Source organism: Protopterus annectens, chromosome 1.part2 (genome assembly GCF_019279795.1).
Source record: "Protopterus annectens isolate FY-2018-M chromosome 1.part2, PAN1.0, whole genome shotgun sequence".
Classification (NCBI taxonomy): Eukaryota; Metazoa; Chordata; order Ceratodontiformes; family Protopteridae; genus Protopterus; species Protopterus annectens.
Genome location: NC_056727.1, coordinates 137,973,824 through 137,988,867, shown reverse-complemented (window position 1 = coordinate 137,988,867; position 15,044 = coordinate 137,973,824). Strand labels below are relative to the sequence as shown.

At 42.5% G+C, this 15,044-nt stretch overlaps 1 protein-coding gene across 4 annotated transcripts in view; it reads right to left on the bottom strand.

Moving 5' to 3' along the window:
* The window catches only part of CCDC88A (coiled-coil domain containing 88A), a 4,373,054-nt gene that overhangs the window by 128,522 nt on the left and 4,229,488 nt on the right, over window positions 1–15,044 (bottom strand). For 2 of the 4 annotated variants that reach the window (XM_044055303.1, XM_044055313.1), the window contains exon 31: window positions 3,269–3,734. In XM_044055303.1, coding sequence (XP_043911238.1) covers window positions 3,269–3,734 — 466 coding nt within the window. Of the gene's footprint in view, window positions 1–2,317; window positions 3,735–15,044 lie in introns of those variants that run through there. The other 2 variants (XM_044055294.1, XM_044055285.1) reach the window with 1 other exon arrangement.

Below are 15,044 nucleotides of genomic sequence, written 5' to 3'. Positions count from 1 at the left end.
AGGAATAAGAAATAGATATGTGGAAATCAAACCCAAAGTATCTTGACTGTTTAATCACATACTGTACATTTTGATGTTAAACAGATCATGGTTCTGATGTTTGCTTTTGCTGCTGACTTCTATTATCCTGGATTTCAAATATGTTTAGGCACTAGTTACTGTTCCTTGCATTCCGGCTTCTGTAGGTTTTCTTGAATTACTGCATAATGTGCACTATTCTTGTATCACAGCTGCATTTTCATTTGTCAATATCATCACACACTGACTTTGTCACAAGGCTAGCCACTCAGTGGTGTGAGCACTGGCTCTAGATGATCACTAAAAGGGGGGATTATTGGTGGATATATTTTTATACATTGTATGCATGTAATATAGTCTATCTTGATGTGCCTAATATGGCCCACTCTGTGTTGATGAAACGGTTTCAAGAACCATTCCACACACCCACCCAGTTAACACACATGTAAAATAAATTACCATGCCATCATCATTATGGAAAACTTACTGGCTTTAAGACCTTCAGGTATGGCATGGCATGAACTTACATCATCGTGGCTTTTGTTAAGGTCAGTAAACCACTTTTACTTAAAGCTTTGTCAAACAAGCTGTTTTCCATGACATAATCTCTATTTTTTTTTACTTTTTTAGTCCATATGAGAAACACTGCAATATGGTAACATACACTTTCCACACAGAAACACTAATGAGTTATCTGGTAATATGATCACAACAGGAAAACTCCTGACATGGACAGGAACAACTTTCTAGTAAGATTACATGAAGAAAGCAGATGGTGAGCTTCCCCTCTAAGTAACGCTTGCTGAACTAAAAAAAAAAAAGACAAATTACTGGCAATGACAGAAAACTGCACCCGCAACACAGCTAATAACCTACTGCTGCAGAAGCCTCCCTGAAGTATAATCCACACTGACCCAATGACTACTCTTCTTTATAGCACCACTCAATACACTTGTGTTGCAATTTGTGAAGCAGCACTGACTGAATTCTCTTCATATTGCTCCCCCCTCTTCATCTTGCTCATCATCTATCCCCTCACCCAAAAGCTGTCAACCTGACTCACTAAAAGCAATGATCAGAAAGTAATAAACACCAGTACCTACAGTACACACCTGTATGTTAAAGGACAGATACAGTGTAGCTCAGTACTATAACTTCAGAAGGGGTTCTCAGTCTAAAACAATAACTGATGTAATGTAAAATGGTGCAAAGTTCTGTTTGTAGTAAACATATCAATAACATACAGTACTGCACTACAACAAGGATACATAATCCCAAAATCAATATTCTATGTTTATCCTCAATAAAAGAAAATAGACACAAACACAAACTAGACATTCATTTTTGCTGAAAAGTATCATGCATCCTCAGCAAGAACGCACTGAAATAATGACATCAGAGAATGACGGAAAAGACAACAGTCACCAGTAAATAATTACACTACTCTTCATTTCGTTCACTACGTACATAACCATAGTTATTAAAAAAACTGAAATCAAATATCCCACTGTTAGCACAAAAGTCAAAGTTGGGGGAAACAAATGTCTGTACTTTCTACAATGCAATACGTTACAGTCATCAATCACCATCACCACTGTCATAATTATGATGAGAGTTAACTGAAAATTAAAAAATATATTGAAATGAATAAGGCCTTCAGCCCCAACACTTTCATGATGCTTACAATGCAGAAAACATATTCTAATTAATAGGAATGTTTTAAACTGTAAACAATGATTTTTAACAAAGTAATGTAGGTATGGAGCAGCACTTCTGTTACCTCATCAGTGCTTCTTGATTATAGTTAATTTTTAACACTTTTTTATCACCTCAATTGGGATCTTTAAAAACTGAAGCAAAGGTATCTGTTCAGCTGGGAACTCAGGGTGCACACCTGCACCTAAATTTAAGACTCATGTTTTCAGGCTAAATAAAATCTGCATGATAACTTTGGTAGCATCAGTATTCCATAAAAGCTTGCACCAAAAATATACCACATACCGTTTTAAACCTGCTGATATATCACATCAGAAAAAGGGTAATTCTGTGCCTGTACATCTCAGACAGTCTAAAATCAAGTAATTCATGTGTAAATGTCCACTAGGACATCACAGCTGGATGCCATTAAAAGTCTTACTTACCACTTTCCTTACTCAGCTTGTAATGTCAAACTACACATCTAGTAAGTGTATTCTGCTCTGACGCTCTTCCATTTACATATAACATTCATCTACTCATAAAGACGTGAGGAATTTAAGTCAGCTGATGAAAACCAAAAAAAAGTCATCACTGCTTCTCATTCAAATTCTCATAGCACGCTTTACTTTTCAATCATCCTCCTGTTATTTTTTTTTTCTTGTTTACTACTATGATTCATGCAGTTCAATTACTGTCTTTTCTATGTACACTAACAATATCCCACAAAAGAAGCAGGCACATAATTTGGTGCTCTTTGATATGAAAGGCACATTGCATATTACTTATTCCTGCTTCATGCAGGCAGGAAAACTGTTATTGTGGTACTATAAGAGCAGAAGTAATTTCTTACAACAAAGTACTTATTCCATTTATATATAGAACAGACCAAAGAAGTAAACCTGAGTATAGGTAGCAAGTCTCCTACTCTACAACATTTAAACATACATAACAGCGGTTATTTTTCAGTCTTTGTTTCTATTTCAGAATTTATGGGTATTCATTTTGGCACTACTAATGTTTTTTCAGACACAACCATACTCATACCAAACACTCTGATTATCCTCAGACACTACAGACAGGTGCCCAGCATCCACACTGGTTGTAGTTTCAGCAGTGGATGATTCTCCACTACTCAGAACAGAACAGTGCCCACTCATGTCAGACTTCTGAGCCATGGATGACTGCTCATCATAGTCCACTAGTGTTTTCATGGGAGACACAAATGCTACATCAGGTGGCCGTGGCACAGGCCTCACAGGTACAGCACTTATGTTGCTGACTAACTTAGTGTTCAAAGATAAATAGGGGTGGACTAAACATGCATCATCATGAACACTTGATACATTTACAGGGTTGGCGAAAACAGAGTCGCATACAAAACCAGAGCCAAAAGCAGAACTTTCTCTTCCAATTTTTGGACTGCCTGGCTCGTAAAGCTGCTGCTGGGTATGCCCTGCTGGATTACTAAAATGTTTGTCAGGAGGGGAATCAAGAGGGTTCTGATGAGGCACACAGTGTGGAAGATGGTGGTGGTGTTCTGCATAGTACTCACTGGGTGTTGTCTGGCTGCTGCTGCCAATCTTGGTCGGGGAAGGATCAACTGATACTGGTTGCCTGCTATCCTTAGACATGAAATCATGAATACTTGTCCTCCGAGTGGTGCCTTCTGCTGTGGAGATTACATTACTTGCACGGGGTAAAGTTGCAGAACTACTGTATTCAGTTGTCTGTGGTGCTTCAACTGCATCTAACCTATCTGCAAGAGACAACGTTTTTCCTTGTGCAGCTAATGTAGGCTTCACAGTTGCAGTGGTAGTTCGAAGACTGGGTCGCACAGAATGCTCAGGCTTAGATGGCCTACAGTCAGAAAAATCAACTGTGGCTTTTCCACTTAAGGATCTCATCAGTCTGTTGCCACTTCTGGAATGTTCATCTGTCCTCTCCTTTGTCAGTGCAAATGAATCTGAACATTTTTTCAGCATTTCATCTAAAAGACTCTCTTGGCTAGCAGAGCAAACCTGGAAGAGAAAAGTATAACAAATATTTATCAGCATATTAAACATTCTGGTTTTCATGCAGATCCACTGCACAAAAATGTAAAGCTGTAGAAATATACCATACCAAACACAAATCAAGTAATGTATCTCTTCAACTGTTCATGTTTTAAAGCCATAGATAAACGATGAGAGCTTTCTTAAGGTTATAGTACAGGCTAAAAGAAACACAATTGTGTTAAGAACTCAGCATAAATGTAGACGTTCAAGTACATTTACTGTCACAGTCATCATATGTAAACAGCAGGCAGCCTGATAGCCAGAATGATTTTCACAGCAATCCCTTTTCCCACAGGCTTTGAGCCGATTCCCTCCCACTGCCATGCAAGGACGGGTATAAGAGGAGCATTAGCTGACAACACCTTTAGATCCTTTTTGCCCTGGCAATAGTAGTATGTAAATCACAGCAACATAGCCAGAGTGAACCAATAGGGAGCACCCCCTGTGCCACAGGTACATTCCAGAAATCCCCAATCTCCCTTACTGAGAAGTATTTTCCTCAAGAGCTTATCAGTGCTCTCGTGATGTTGAAGCCTACCTCATTTTCTTTACACTCTCTCCTTTTACTCCTCATAAAAAAAAAAAGGGGGGCTATAGCTTCAGAGGAAGAAAATTCTTCAGATTTGGATGTGGAATATTTGGCTTATTCCACACAGATCCAGTCACCTACAAGACAGGTATCTGAGGATGAAAACAAACTTTCTCCTGACTCTTCAGAAGAACTGTCTTTTGGTGACACTACTTTAAAGATGACACAGCATTTCCACTGGAAAGGGAGTAAATCTCTGAAATACAAAACAGATACTATGACTTCTTAAAACATGGATTACATAGGCCTTCAGCCATCCTTCCTGTGCTTTCTAGGATACTTTCTTAACTGCCTCCTTGACACCGGAGTCAAAGCCACCTATGCCTGTGAAACCCGATTGTTTTTTTTTTTTTTTTTACAAGGTTCCAGACTTTCATAAATTCCTGTAAAAAATCCTTCCTCAGAATCTGCTGTGATTTCAATTCAATCTGACAAAGCATCTAAGCTCCTGCCTTCTACTAATGTCTTGCCCAACTGACAAGGATATAGCTAGGTATGAATAGAAAGTGGACACCTCTGTTGCACTTTATTTTCATGCCGTTAACTACCAAACCCACAAGACCGGGTATTCTCTTGTCTATTTTTCATAACATGAATAACCTAACTGCAGACCTTCCTATCTCAGAAAATACAACCACCTTATTGTCTTTGCTTACCTCTACTATACAGATTGCAAGGCATTTTAAAAAGCATGGCTGCGATGCTGCTTATGCCTCTTCCAGGGCTGCAGCAACTGGATCTGGTTTAAGAAGGTAAAGGTCGGTTCGCGGTGAAGTGACTTTCTAGTAAAGTGCTTTCAAGTTGAAACCCCTTTATTTTCAATTTTTATACTTGTTTCCTTTCAGGTGTCGGTTTTTCTCGACTCTTAACAGCGGACTTCTAGTAGGTTTCCACCTCTCTTTTACTTTATTTTTAAATTTAGTACGCTAGGACGACCCATCTCGGGTTTGACTCAGCGACTGGTTTCTCACTTTCCCGAGGTGCAGCTGGAATTCCCTTGGCAGCGCTCATTAGTTTCTTCTTATTTCACCTTACCTTACGGACCCATTCATCGGCACCTCATCCGGATCAGCCGATACCTGAGCATACCCCTCTCCTCCATTCTCCGTCGATTCGAGCTTCCGGGCGGGACGAGGGTCGTGGTTCGACCGAAGTCAAAGGCAGTGAGTCCCTGCTTCGACTCCTTCTGATCATTCGTGGCGATTTCTCCCTCGAAGAATCACCGGCGATCGACCGAGTCTCAGCTAGCGCCTCCGCCCTGTTTGTAATGCCCCTTCCTATCCTCAATTCGGAGCTTTCCTCCGAAGCCTCCTCTGACTTGACTGCCGAGCGAACTTAGATCAGGTAGCGCGGGTCCGACAATTGTCTTCGGCCGCCCGCCGGCTCTGATTTCCTTCCTCTCCGTCATCGCTGCGGGGTGTTGACATCGCCTCTCTGCGAGTCTGCGATCACCCGCCTCGAGCGAGGCCGGAGGTGCTCTCTCTCTCGACCTTTTCCCCCTCGGCCGGGTCACGGCGAGTGTGTGCGGTGCTGAACCCCTGTCAGCTTTCACTCAGCCTGGGCGGCCTCTCCTAGTTTGTGCCTCAGTGCCCCTCAGGAAGTCAGAGCTGCCCCTCCGCCCGCTCACCTCTCTCCAGACTCCCGTTTAGACCCCTCACTCATCCCCCCTTCCTAATTCTCCTCTCCTCCCCCGCAGAGATTCTTCCAGGGAGAGATGGGGTGGAAACTCCTTGACTCCAGGCCTAATTACACACAGATTTCTGCCTGTTCGCTAGTTCTGTAAGAATTCCACTGTCCTCCCCTCCCCCATCTGATCCATCCCAGACAGATCTGAGAAGGTGGCAGAGGCTCCTCTTTGCTTAACCACCTCCTGAATGGACCCCCTTGACCTTGCTACTGCTCTCCAGCTCCTCCCTCACCTCCAACCCTCCCTCCTTGGGTGAATGCAGGTGCAGTAGGGGACGCCTCCTGATTCAGTGACCCACTCCCCCCTGACCCCTCCTACCCCCACAAAGTCCACAGACAAACAGCAGACAAACCTAGAGTTCTGGGAAATTTAGGCTCAGTAGCATTCAACTATAGCGCGCCCAAATCCAAACAAAAGGAATGGTCCCTCCACTTCACAAGGAATTCAGGTCTAAGGGCGAAGATGTGAAGCGGATGTTCCCGACAGCTTACAGATTTACAGACAAACACGTCCATGGCTGAACCACCTGCCACCAACTCCTCTTCAAAGGCCAAAGGGACTTAGAAGCGAAAGAGAGCTGTGGAATTTCACCCTACAGCCAAGTGACTTTCAAGATAAGATGAAACTCAGCTGCTTACCCTAACTCCATAACCAAAAGGTTCCTGCGACCTCTCTTGGGCTGATGGAGTGGGCGAGTGGTTTCCAGGCGCAAGTGCTCTGCGGCTTCTTATGCCCTGATGCTATGCAAGACTTTGATGAAGTTTCACGCTTTCTCCATCAACCCGCAGAAACCTCCAGAAGGCTTGGTCCTCAAGAAAATTTGGTTGACTCCCGCTTGATGACTTCAGCGCCGCCGACTCAAAAGACCCACCTTGAAGAGGGAAAACCCACAGGCCAGAACCCTCTGAACAGAGGCAGGGCTTTTACTAGAACCACTTCAACCAGAGGACTGCCAAGCTGCCAGAGTGGTCCTGAACATAACCCGCCAGGCCGCCCGCCTAAAGGTGGCAACGCGGAAGGAACACTGTACCCCCAAGCCTGGCTATCCCTGTCCCTTTCAGGGCCCCGGAGGCAGTCGGGGAAGGGAAAGCTAGGATAGAACCTTGGCTGTCCCCGTGACCGCCCACAAATCCACACTGGCAGCACCGGCTTTCAGGGAGTCTTCGGTTTTCCTCCTTTCAAATGCTCTTCCCAAAATTTCATTCCGCAGGCTCGATCCTTTCGCCGGGATCCGGAATCTACTCAAGGTTCTTTTCTGTTTCCAAAAAGACCACTGACGGCAAACCATTCAGGGATTTGAATCAGCAGAACAGCTCAGTCAAAAGAGCAAAGAACCTCTCCAGCAGACCAGCAATCCAAGAATGAGACCATTCGGATTTTTAGTTCCAAAGAAAATCAGGACTGGAGACAAATTTTGATCTCAGTATCTTGAAGCAGAAGGCTCAAGAAACAAGAAAAAAGGAGTCTGCTTCAGCTCATAGACCTTCCAATTGGTCAAACACACTTTATGAACAGAGGGTTCAGCCTGTGTCTCAAATGCATGGCAGTGCCCACCCTCTCTTCAGCCCAGGCCAGGTGCCCCCATGTTTGGACATGCCCCCCTCAGGTGTACCCATGCATGTCTCAGCACTGCCTCTCGGATTCCAGACATTTGCATGGCCTGTTTTATTCAAGATTATACTGGCAACTATTTGTAATGTTTTTCTATTTTCTATAAATTTAGTCAAAAGTCTTTGTCAAAAGTTAGTTGCGGCAATAAATTTTTGTATTGTAGTTCGTTTTGTAATAACACAGCTTAAAATCTTTTCATAAACAAATACAACTAACACAACACATGTCTAACTAGACAGACCAAGTAATCATAACTTGACTTCCAAAACATTTCTCACTCTAACATTCACAACATGGTCATCCTCTCCTATGTTGGCTTCCATTAAACATTATGGCATACCTCTCTCTCCATGATTGCTATTCCACATGATTGATCGGCAAAGAAATCATCATGTGGATCCAATGTCCTCAAGCAACTTTATCAAATCTATCTCATCCCCATTCCCCCCGGTTGCTACTCTGACTGGGATTCTTCCTCAGTGGTTTGAAGCTGACTCAGTCTAGCTGATCGGGGGTCCACATCTGTCAACAGACAGGACCACCACTTGCACATAAATGGGCACTGAGATGGCTTCCACATAAATTTTAGCGTTACCCTAATGCGACGCCACAGCAAGCCCTTTGAGAAGAGACATGAATTTAACGCTGAAGCTAGTTCTGGGTATCAACTTCCACAAGACAATCCAGTCCTAACACTGTCATGTAGTGTGGTACATGGTGGATTGTAGGTCATACTCCTTGTCCAGAGTTATGCCCACCATGCATTCCTGGGTTTATGTCAATCCAGCTTTTTCTAAGTTGAGCAGAGCTATCATTGGCGACACATAGAAGTTGTCAAAAGACTCTGTAGTGAGAGATGCGACACGTTGAGAAGTCCAATCACTCTGTGCGAGAGTTTTCTTTCCTGTCCTGAAAGTAGAGCTTTACCTCTCCCCAAAACAGCAAGTGCAGACTTTTTCACTCCCCAGGCGGCTCTAGTCTTAGAAAGAGTCGGGACTTCCAGCACCAGCCTTCCCTTCAGTAGATTCCTAGTCCAAGTTTGGCCCCAAGTCTTTCAGACTCAGGCCCCTTCTCCCCCTCATTTGCTCTCAATTGCCCTAAGGCCTCATTGATCCTCCCCATCCCATCTTTCATTCACATTGATTGTTCTCATGGCATCCTTACTGATCCCGCCAGACCCATTGATCTCGGGTCAGTTACACCACGCTTCCTCCCTCTCTCTCTCTACCTCTGGTCCTGGGTTCCTCCAGTCAAGTTGCTTGTGGCTCCTGGTCTCTCCAGTTCCAACTTCGAGAGGATATTTTGAATTTTCCAATAAATCTTTCCACTCGAAGATTTTATTTGACAAAAGATCGCTCAAGCCCATAAACGCCAAGTGGAACGTCATCTTTCATCCTCATAATCCTTTCATAGATCCTTGAAGCTTCCATCTTCTCTTCCAGTTGAGTTCATCTCACTCATCCTCAATCAAGTTCTTCCTTATTTCTATTTTTCTTCCAGTTTAATGTATTTCAAGCTTAAATCTTAGTCTTGAAAGTTATTTTTTTTTCTTTTGCACTCCTTTTTCTTTCTGCTCCTCAAATCCTCCTTCTCCTTGGGACCCTTTTCCTGTCCTTCCTTTTTTCTTTTGATTCTCCCCCTTGTAAAATAACTCCCTTCTTTCCTGCAAAATCCATGCTTTGAAGACTCTTTCTTGGGAAGTATTACTTTCAGCTAGAAGACTTTCAGCTGCTCAAGCACTCAGCTGTCCCACCTTATTTATCTATTTCCTCCTTAAGGATTATCCCTCTAACCATCCCTTCCCGTCCTATCCTCCCCTGTCGCCAATCTAAAACAAAAGCAAAACAAATTGTCTTTTTCCCTTTTTCTTCAAATAGTCCAAAATTAAAATTACACTGCCTGTTTGTTACACCAACTGGATGTTCATTGATAATTGAGAACAAACAATAAAATCTCCAGAAAATCTGACCAAATCTGACCAGCTGTTTATCTCCATTTCAGTTCAAAAGACTTCAAATCATTATCAGAGGGCGTATATCTTTGATCACCTTTATATTCCCTTAGAAATGAAATGCTGCCCAAAAACTGCCTAAGCAACCATTGTGTTTTTGGCTGCTTTATTAGACTTCCAAGAAGCTGCCCTGACACCACAGACAGCAGCGGCTACTTGGGCTACCACTCTCATTTTTCATTTCACCTATTTTTCATTCTTAGCTAGAGACAGTTGCTAGCTTTAACTGTTTCTCAGTTCTCTGTTCCTTGTGTTCCCTGTTAACGTAGGCCACCCCTAGGGGGTGCTGACCGATCCCAAGCAGAGAAGCAATAAGACTAAGATAGACAACAGCTATGTGTCATGTTCATAACTTCATACGCCACATGTTAGTTCTCTCTTCTCGCCTTCTCCCTTCCTCCTGCCCTGCCCTGCCCCCCTAGCAGGGGGTTGTGATTGTGACTTGCACCTCTTTCCTCCACCTTTTCTCTCTATGCTATTGTGCTGTGTGATTTATTGCTGATGTCAGGGACTCTTCTTCCCTTCTGTCTGTTGTTAGAGGTGGACGTCTGTTTAGAGTTATCTGTTACTATTATAAGCTGGGTTAGCTTACAAACGAGATCTGAGGTAACGAGATAGCATTGTAGGATAGGAGAGGGGGTTCGAATCGGGGGAACCAACTCGAGCTTTGCTTTTTAGAGGAAGGTCGGGAGAGGTGTCGGTCGAACCCCCATCCAGAAGAAGAAGAAGAAGAAGAAACTAACTAACATGGAACGTTATGGTAAGAACATAACTTCTTTTTCTTCGCTATGGTTACAATTTTTGCCCAATGATGTCAAGGCTAAGCTGCTGGATACTCTTTGGTAGATGAATGCATTATGTGGAACGTTATACTAATTAGAGCAGTAGTAAACAAAACCATTGAAGTCAGAACTGCATATTTACTTAAAGAATGAGATGATCATTCGATACAGCTATAGTTATAGTGTGGGTAAGAGTAGGGTGTAGGAGCAGCACTGAGGTCAAGGAACTGGCAGAACAGTGGGTAAATGCTTGTACAGATCAAATAAGTATACTAGGAGGAAGAGACTGGAACAGGTACAGCAAAATAAGTGGGATTGAAGAGCTGTTAGTGCCAGAGTAGAATAAGAGGTGGAATAAATATCTGTTATCTTATGTTAAGTTATGTCAAGACATATTTATTTTAATGCATCTACTGTTGCACATATATTTTATTGCATTTTTACACATTTGTTTAATTTTTGTATGCGATTCTAATTGTGTTTGTTTTATTGATTGTATCCTTATTAATATAACTAGTGTTTTGTGCCAAAGTACCTTAATAAATATGAAGCTGAAGTCTGCACAATATCTATTTTATCTTTATGTATTTACTATTTTACATGCTTTATTTTATTTTACACATATTTGTTTAGCTTTTATGTTTTACTCTGTGTCTGGTTTATTTACTCCATTCCTTATTAACATAACTGGTGTTTTTTGACAAAATACCTTAATAAATTTGAAGTTGAAGATGAAGTCTGCACAGTATGTATGAGTGAGTTCCTCCTTGCTTGCTGTCACACTACATCACTCTGGTGCTGTCAGAGTATTTGAGAGCTCCTTTCACCTAAATCTGATCAAATTCTCTTAAGGACAGTATTATGGGCATTATTTTATTCAGATTTTTGTGTTTTTCCTCATACTATGGTTGCATGTACCCAGTACTTTCAGTGGTCATACAAGGATTCCCCAAGCTAGGTCGGAGGAATCTGCAGTCAGGGTCTGGGTAGGCTATGATAATCTGAAAGGCATCACTACATTGTGTGGTGGCTGCCTTTTCCACCATGAGACTCCCTCTCTTTATTCAAGGAAGAGAAGGGATCAGAGTCTTCAGAGACTGTAAATGCAGATATCATCTGTGCCTGAGGCACCACTGCAACTTCCTCATGCACAATCTGGCTAGAGGCACCCTCAAGATGGAAGAAGCCATGAAACCCATCAGGCTGAGAAATTCTCTTGCTGTGATCACTTCCCTCTCCAGGTCATTCTGCTAGAAGATGGTAAGAGAGACAGCACTTTGTTCTCTGATAAGAAAGCCTTCTGGAGGTCTGTGTTCAACAGGGCCCCTAAAACATTAGAATTTTTGTGGAAGTTAAATTGGAATTTTTCAGACTGATGGAAAACCCAAGCTCCCTGAAGCAGACAAGGGTAAATGTTAAGGCCTTGTGGATCTCTTCTAAGGAATCTGCTTGAATGAGACAATCATCCAAGTATGGATAAATATGGATGCCCTTTGTCAAAACATCACACAAGACAAAGGGCAAGGATGTGAACTAGCAATGTCCCCATCCCCCGCTGTTAACTATAGAAACTTTCTGTAATCTTTGGCAATGGAAAAAAGCAGGCCGGCATCCTTCAAGGTCCAGAGTGACTAGGAATGCTTAGGTGGTAAAAGGTGGAGGATGTGAGGCTTTGAAGAGTCAACATCCTTAACTTTGAGATAAGAAAAAAAGGAGACAGCAGACATACCAGGTCTCCTGGCACAGATGGCATGCCCCTGCCTTTGGAAGGCTTAGAAATTGCAGCTTGTAACCTTACTGTAGAATGTTTAGGACCTACTGGCCCAAAGGAATGTTTTTCCAACTCTGTTTTTTAAACCCTCAATAGAAACACATTAATGAACAGACCAAACATAACCCTGAACACTACACAAAACCAGCAAAGTGACATGCTTTATTATAGCCTATGAAAAATTAAAGTTATGTACTCACCATAACCATGCATCTGTATTGTCCATTTTCATTTTTCCTCAACATATGGGTCTCAGATCCGAACCTCGGATCTGACTTGGCCAATCTATTTAGATTCTTGGATCTGACTCTCGAGCTCCTCCCTTTACCCATAATGCCCCCTACTTGCCAGATTACCTCAGATCAAGTTTGCTGCTGCTAAACATGCCAGAATGCATAAAAACTTAAAATAATAATTATAAAAAACAGAACAGAGACAGAGTAGGACTCAAACTGGAAACAATGGTTCCTATATGCCTCATCAGGTCACTCCCAAAGGCTAAGGACAGGGGGAGGGAGGTGGGGAGTTGAGGAAGAATGAAAATGGACAACACAGATGCATAGCTATGGTCAGTACATAACTAATATCTGATGTCATTTTCATACATTCTTCAACGTATGGGACAGAGTCCCCAGCTACGATAACCTTAGGTGGCCCTCATGGAAGGATATTCTGGAGAATTGCAGAGCCAAAGGCTGCCCTGTTCTTGAATATAATCTCCAACTTGTAATGAGCAAAAAAAAGTATGGGAATTGGACCAAGTGGCCACAGCACAAATGTCATCAATTGAAGCTTTGGCCCAAAAAGCAGATGATGTAGCCATGGATCTAGTGGAATGAGCCTTTGGAGATTTAGGTAAGGACAAACCTCTTAGAGAATACAAAAAGGAATGCAATCTGTTATCCATTTAGCTAAGGTAACTTTAGATACTGTGTTTTCTTTGCTAAAAACTAAATGGGAAAATAGCAGTTGATCAGTTTTTCAAAATCCTTTTGTTCTATGAAAGTAAAAATTAAGCTGTGTATGCAGATATAAAAGATGTACTCCAAGTAAGACTGCCGACTAGTCACGAGTGGAGTCCCACAGGGATCGGTCCTTGGTCCTCTCCTGTTTGGCATCTATTTCTCAGAAGTCCAAGCCAACACGGAGGGACTCTGGCTGACCAAGTTCGCAGACAACTGCAAGCTGGGAGCCATTATTAACACCCCAGGTGATGTAGACATCCTACAGAAGGACTTCACTGAGACCAATGACTGGTGTCAAAACCATGGCTTTAAGCTCAATGCAAAAAAAAGTGTCGTCATCCACTTTGGGAAAAACTCAGTTCCCACTAATTACCACATCGATGGGAGCCCACTGAACAATGAAGGTGTTACAAGAGATCTGTGGACACAGGTTGACAGCAACCTCTCCTTCGACCACCACATTGCCACTGTGGTCAGAAAATACTTGTGTGTGCCATATCTCATTACTAAGGATTTTGCATCTAGGAAGAAAGAGGTCACCGTCTCTCTCTACTCTTCCCTCATTAGGTCCATCATCGAGTATAATGCCCCATTTAGCATGTACCTCACTAGACGCATGCAACAGCTGGAAAGGCCACAAAAGTACCTCATGAAGAGGATCCTAGGCCTTAAACACATGTCCTACATGGACAGACTAAAAAAACTCCAGCTATTCTCGGACTCATATAGTCTACTAAGAGGTGATCTCTGCTTGACTTACAAAGCCATGTCTGACCTAGCTCTGTTAGAAATGCTACATCTAAAGAAATCCCAATCCCTCTACACCACACTCTCCAGAGACCTCAACCTCATTACCGCAATCAACAGAACATGCTGGAGGGACAGGTTCATAACCCAGGGACTGGCCATGCCCTGGAATAGACTTCCCATACATGTCAAGCAGAGCATCTTACTGGCCCTCTTCAAGAGAAATCTTGATGAGTGGATGGGAAATATAAAGTTCATCCCAGGGATCACTCCAGTGGCTCTACTTGATAGAGGCACTGGAAACGAACGGCGGGCGGTACGATGCCAGGGCATGTCTATGGGCTAGGCTTGTGAAGGCTACAGGGCCATTAGCCTACTACACACCTATGAACCTATGTAGTACGTATTCTCTCTTATTGTCAAATTTTGGAAAGAAGACTGGTAAACTGATTACTGACTTAGAAAACACTTTTGGCAGGAAGGAAGGGTTTGTACGTAAAGTTACTCTGTCTTTGTAAAAAAACAAATAAGGTAGTTTTGAAGAGACTGCTTGGAGTTCAGAAACTCATCTTGCTGATGTAATGGCTACAAGATAAATAGTTTTCCAAGAGAGAAATCTCAGGTCTGACTTAGCCAAAGGTTCAAAGGGGGATTGAATTAAAGTCTGTAACAAAACTGTATGACCCAAGGGTGGAGTAGGGTATCTTACTGGAGATATAAGCAGAAGAGTACCATTCAGAAAAGTCTCAAATTTTGGAAGTAGCTAGGGGAAGGCATTATGTCCTATGTGGTAATTAGAGATGGCTGCAAGCTGGACTTTTACAGTGGAGAAACTAGCACCTTCCTGAAAAATTGAAGCCAGAAAATCTACATAGCAGGAATTGGAGCTGTGAAGGGATCCAGCTTTCTTTGTTCTGCCCAATATGAAAATCTCTTCCATTTACTTTTGTAAATCTTTCTGGTAGAAGGTTTTTGAGATGAGGATAAAATCTGACAAAATGGAGAGGAATGCCTGGACTGTCTAGCAATCAATGGTACTGGAAAACCATGTGGTTAACTTCATCCCTACAATGTGTGGATGAATCATTCCTGATGGGTACAATAGTAGATA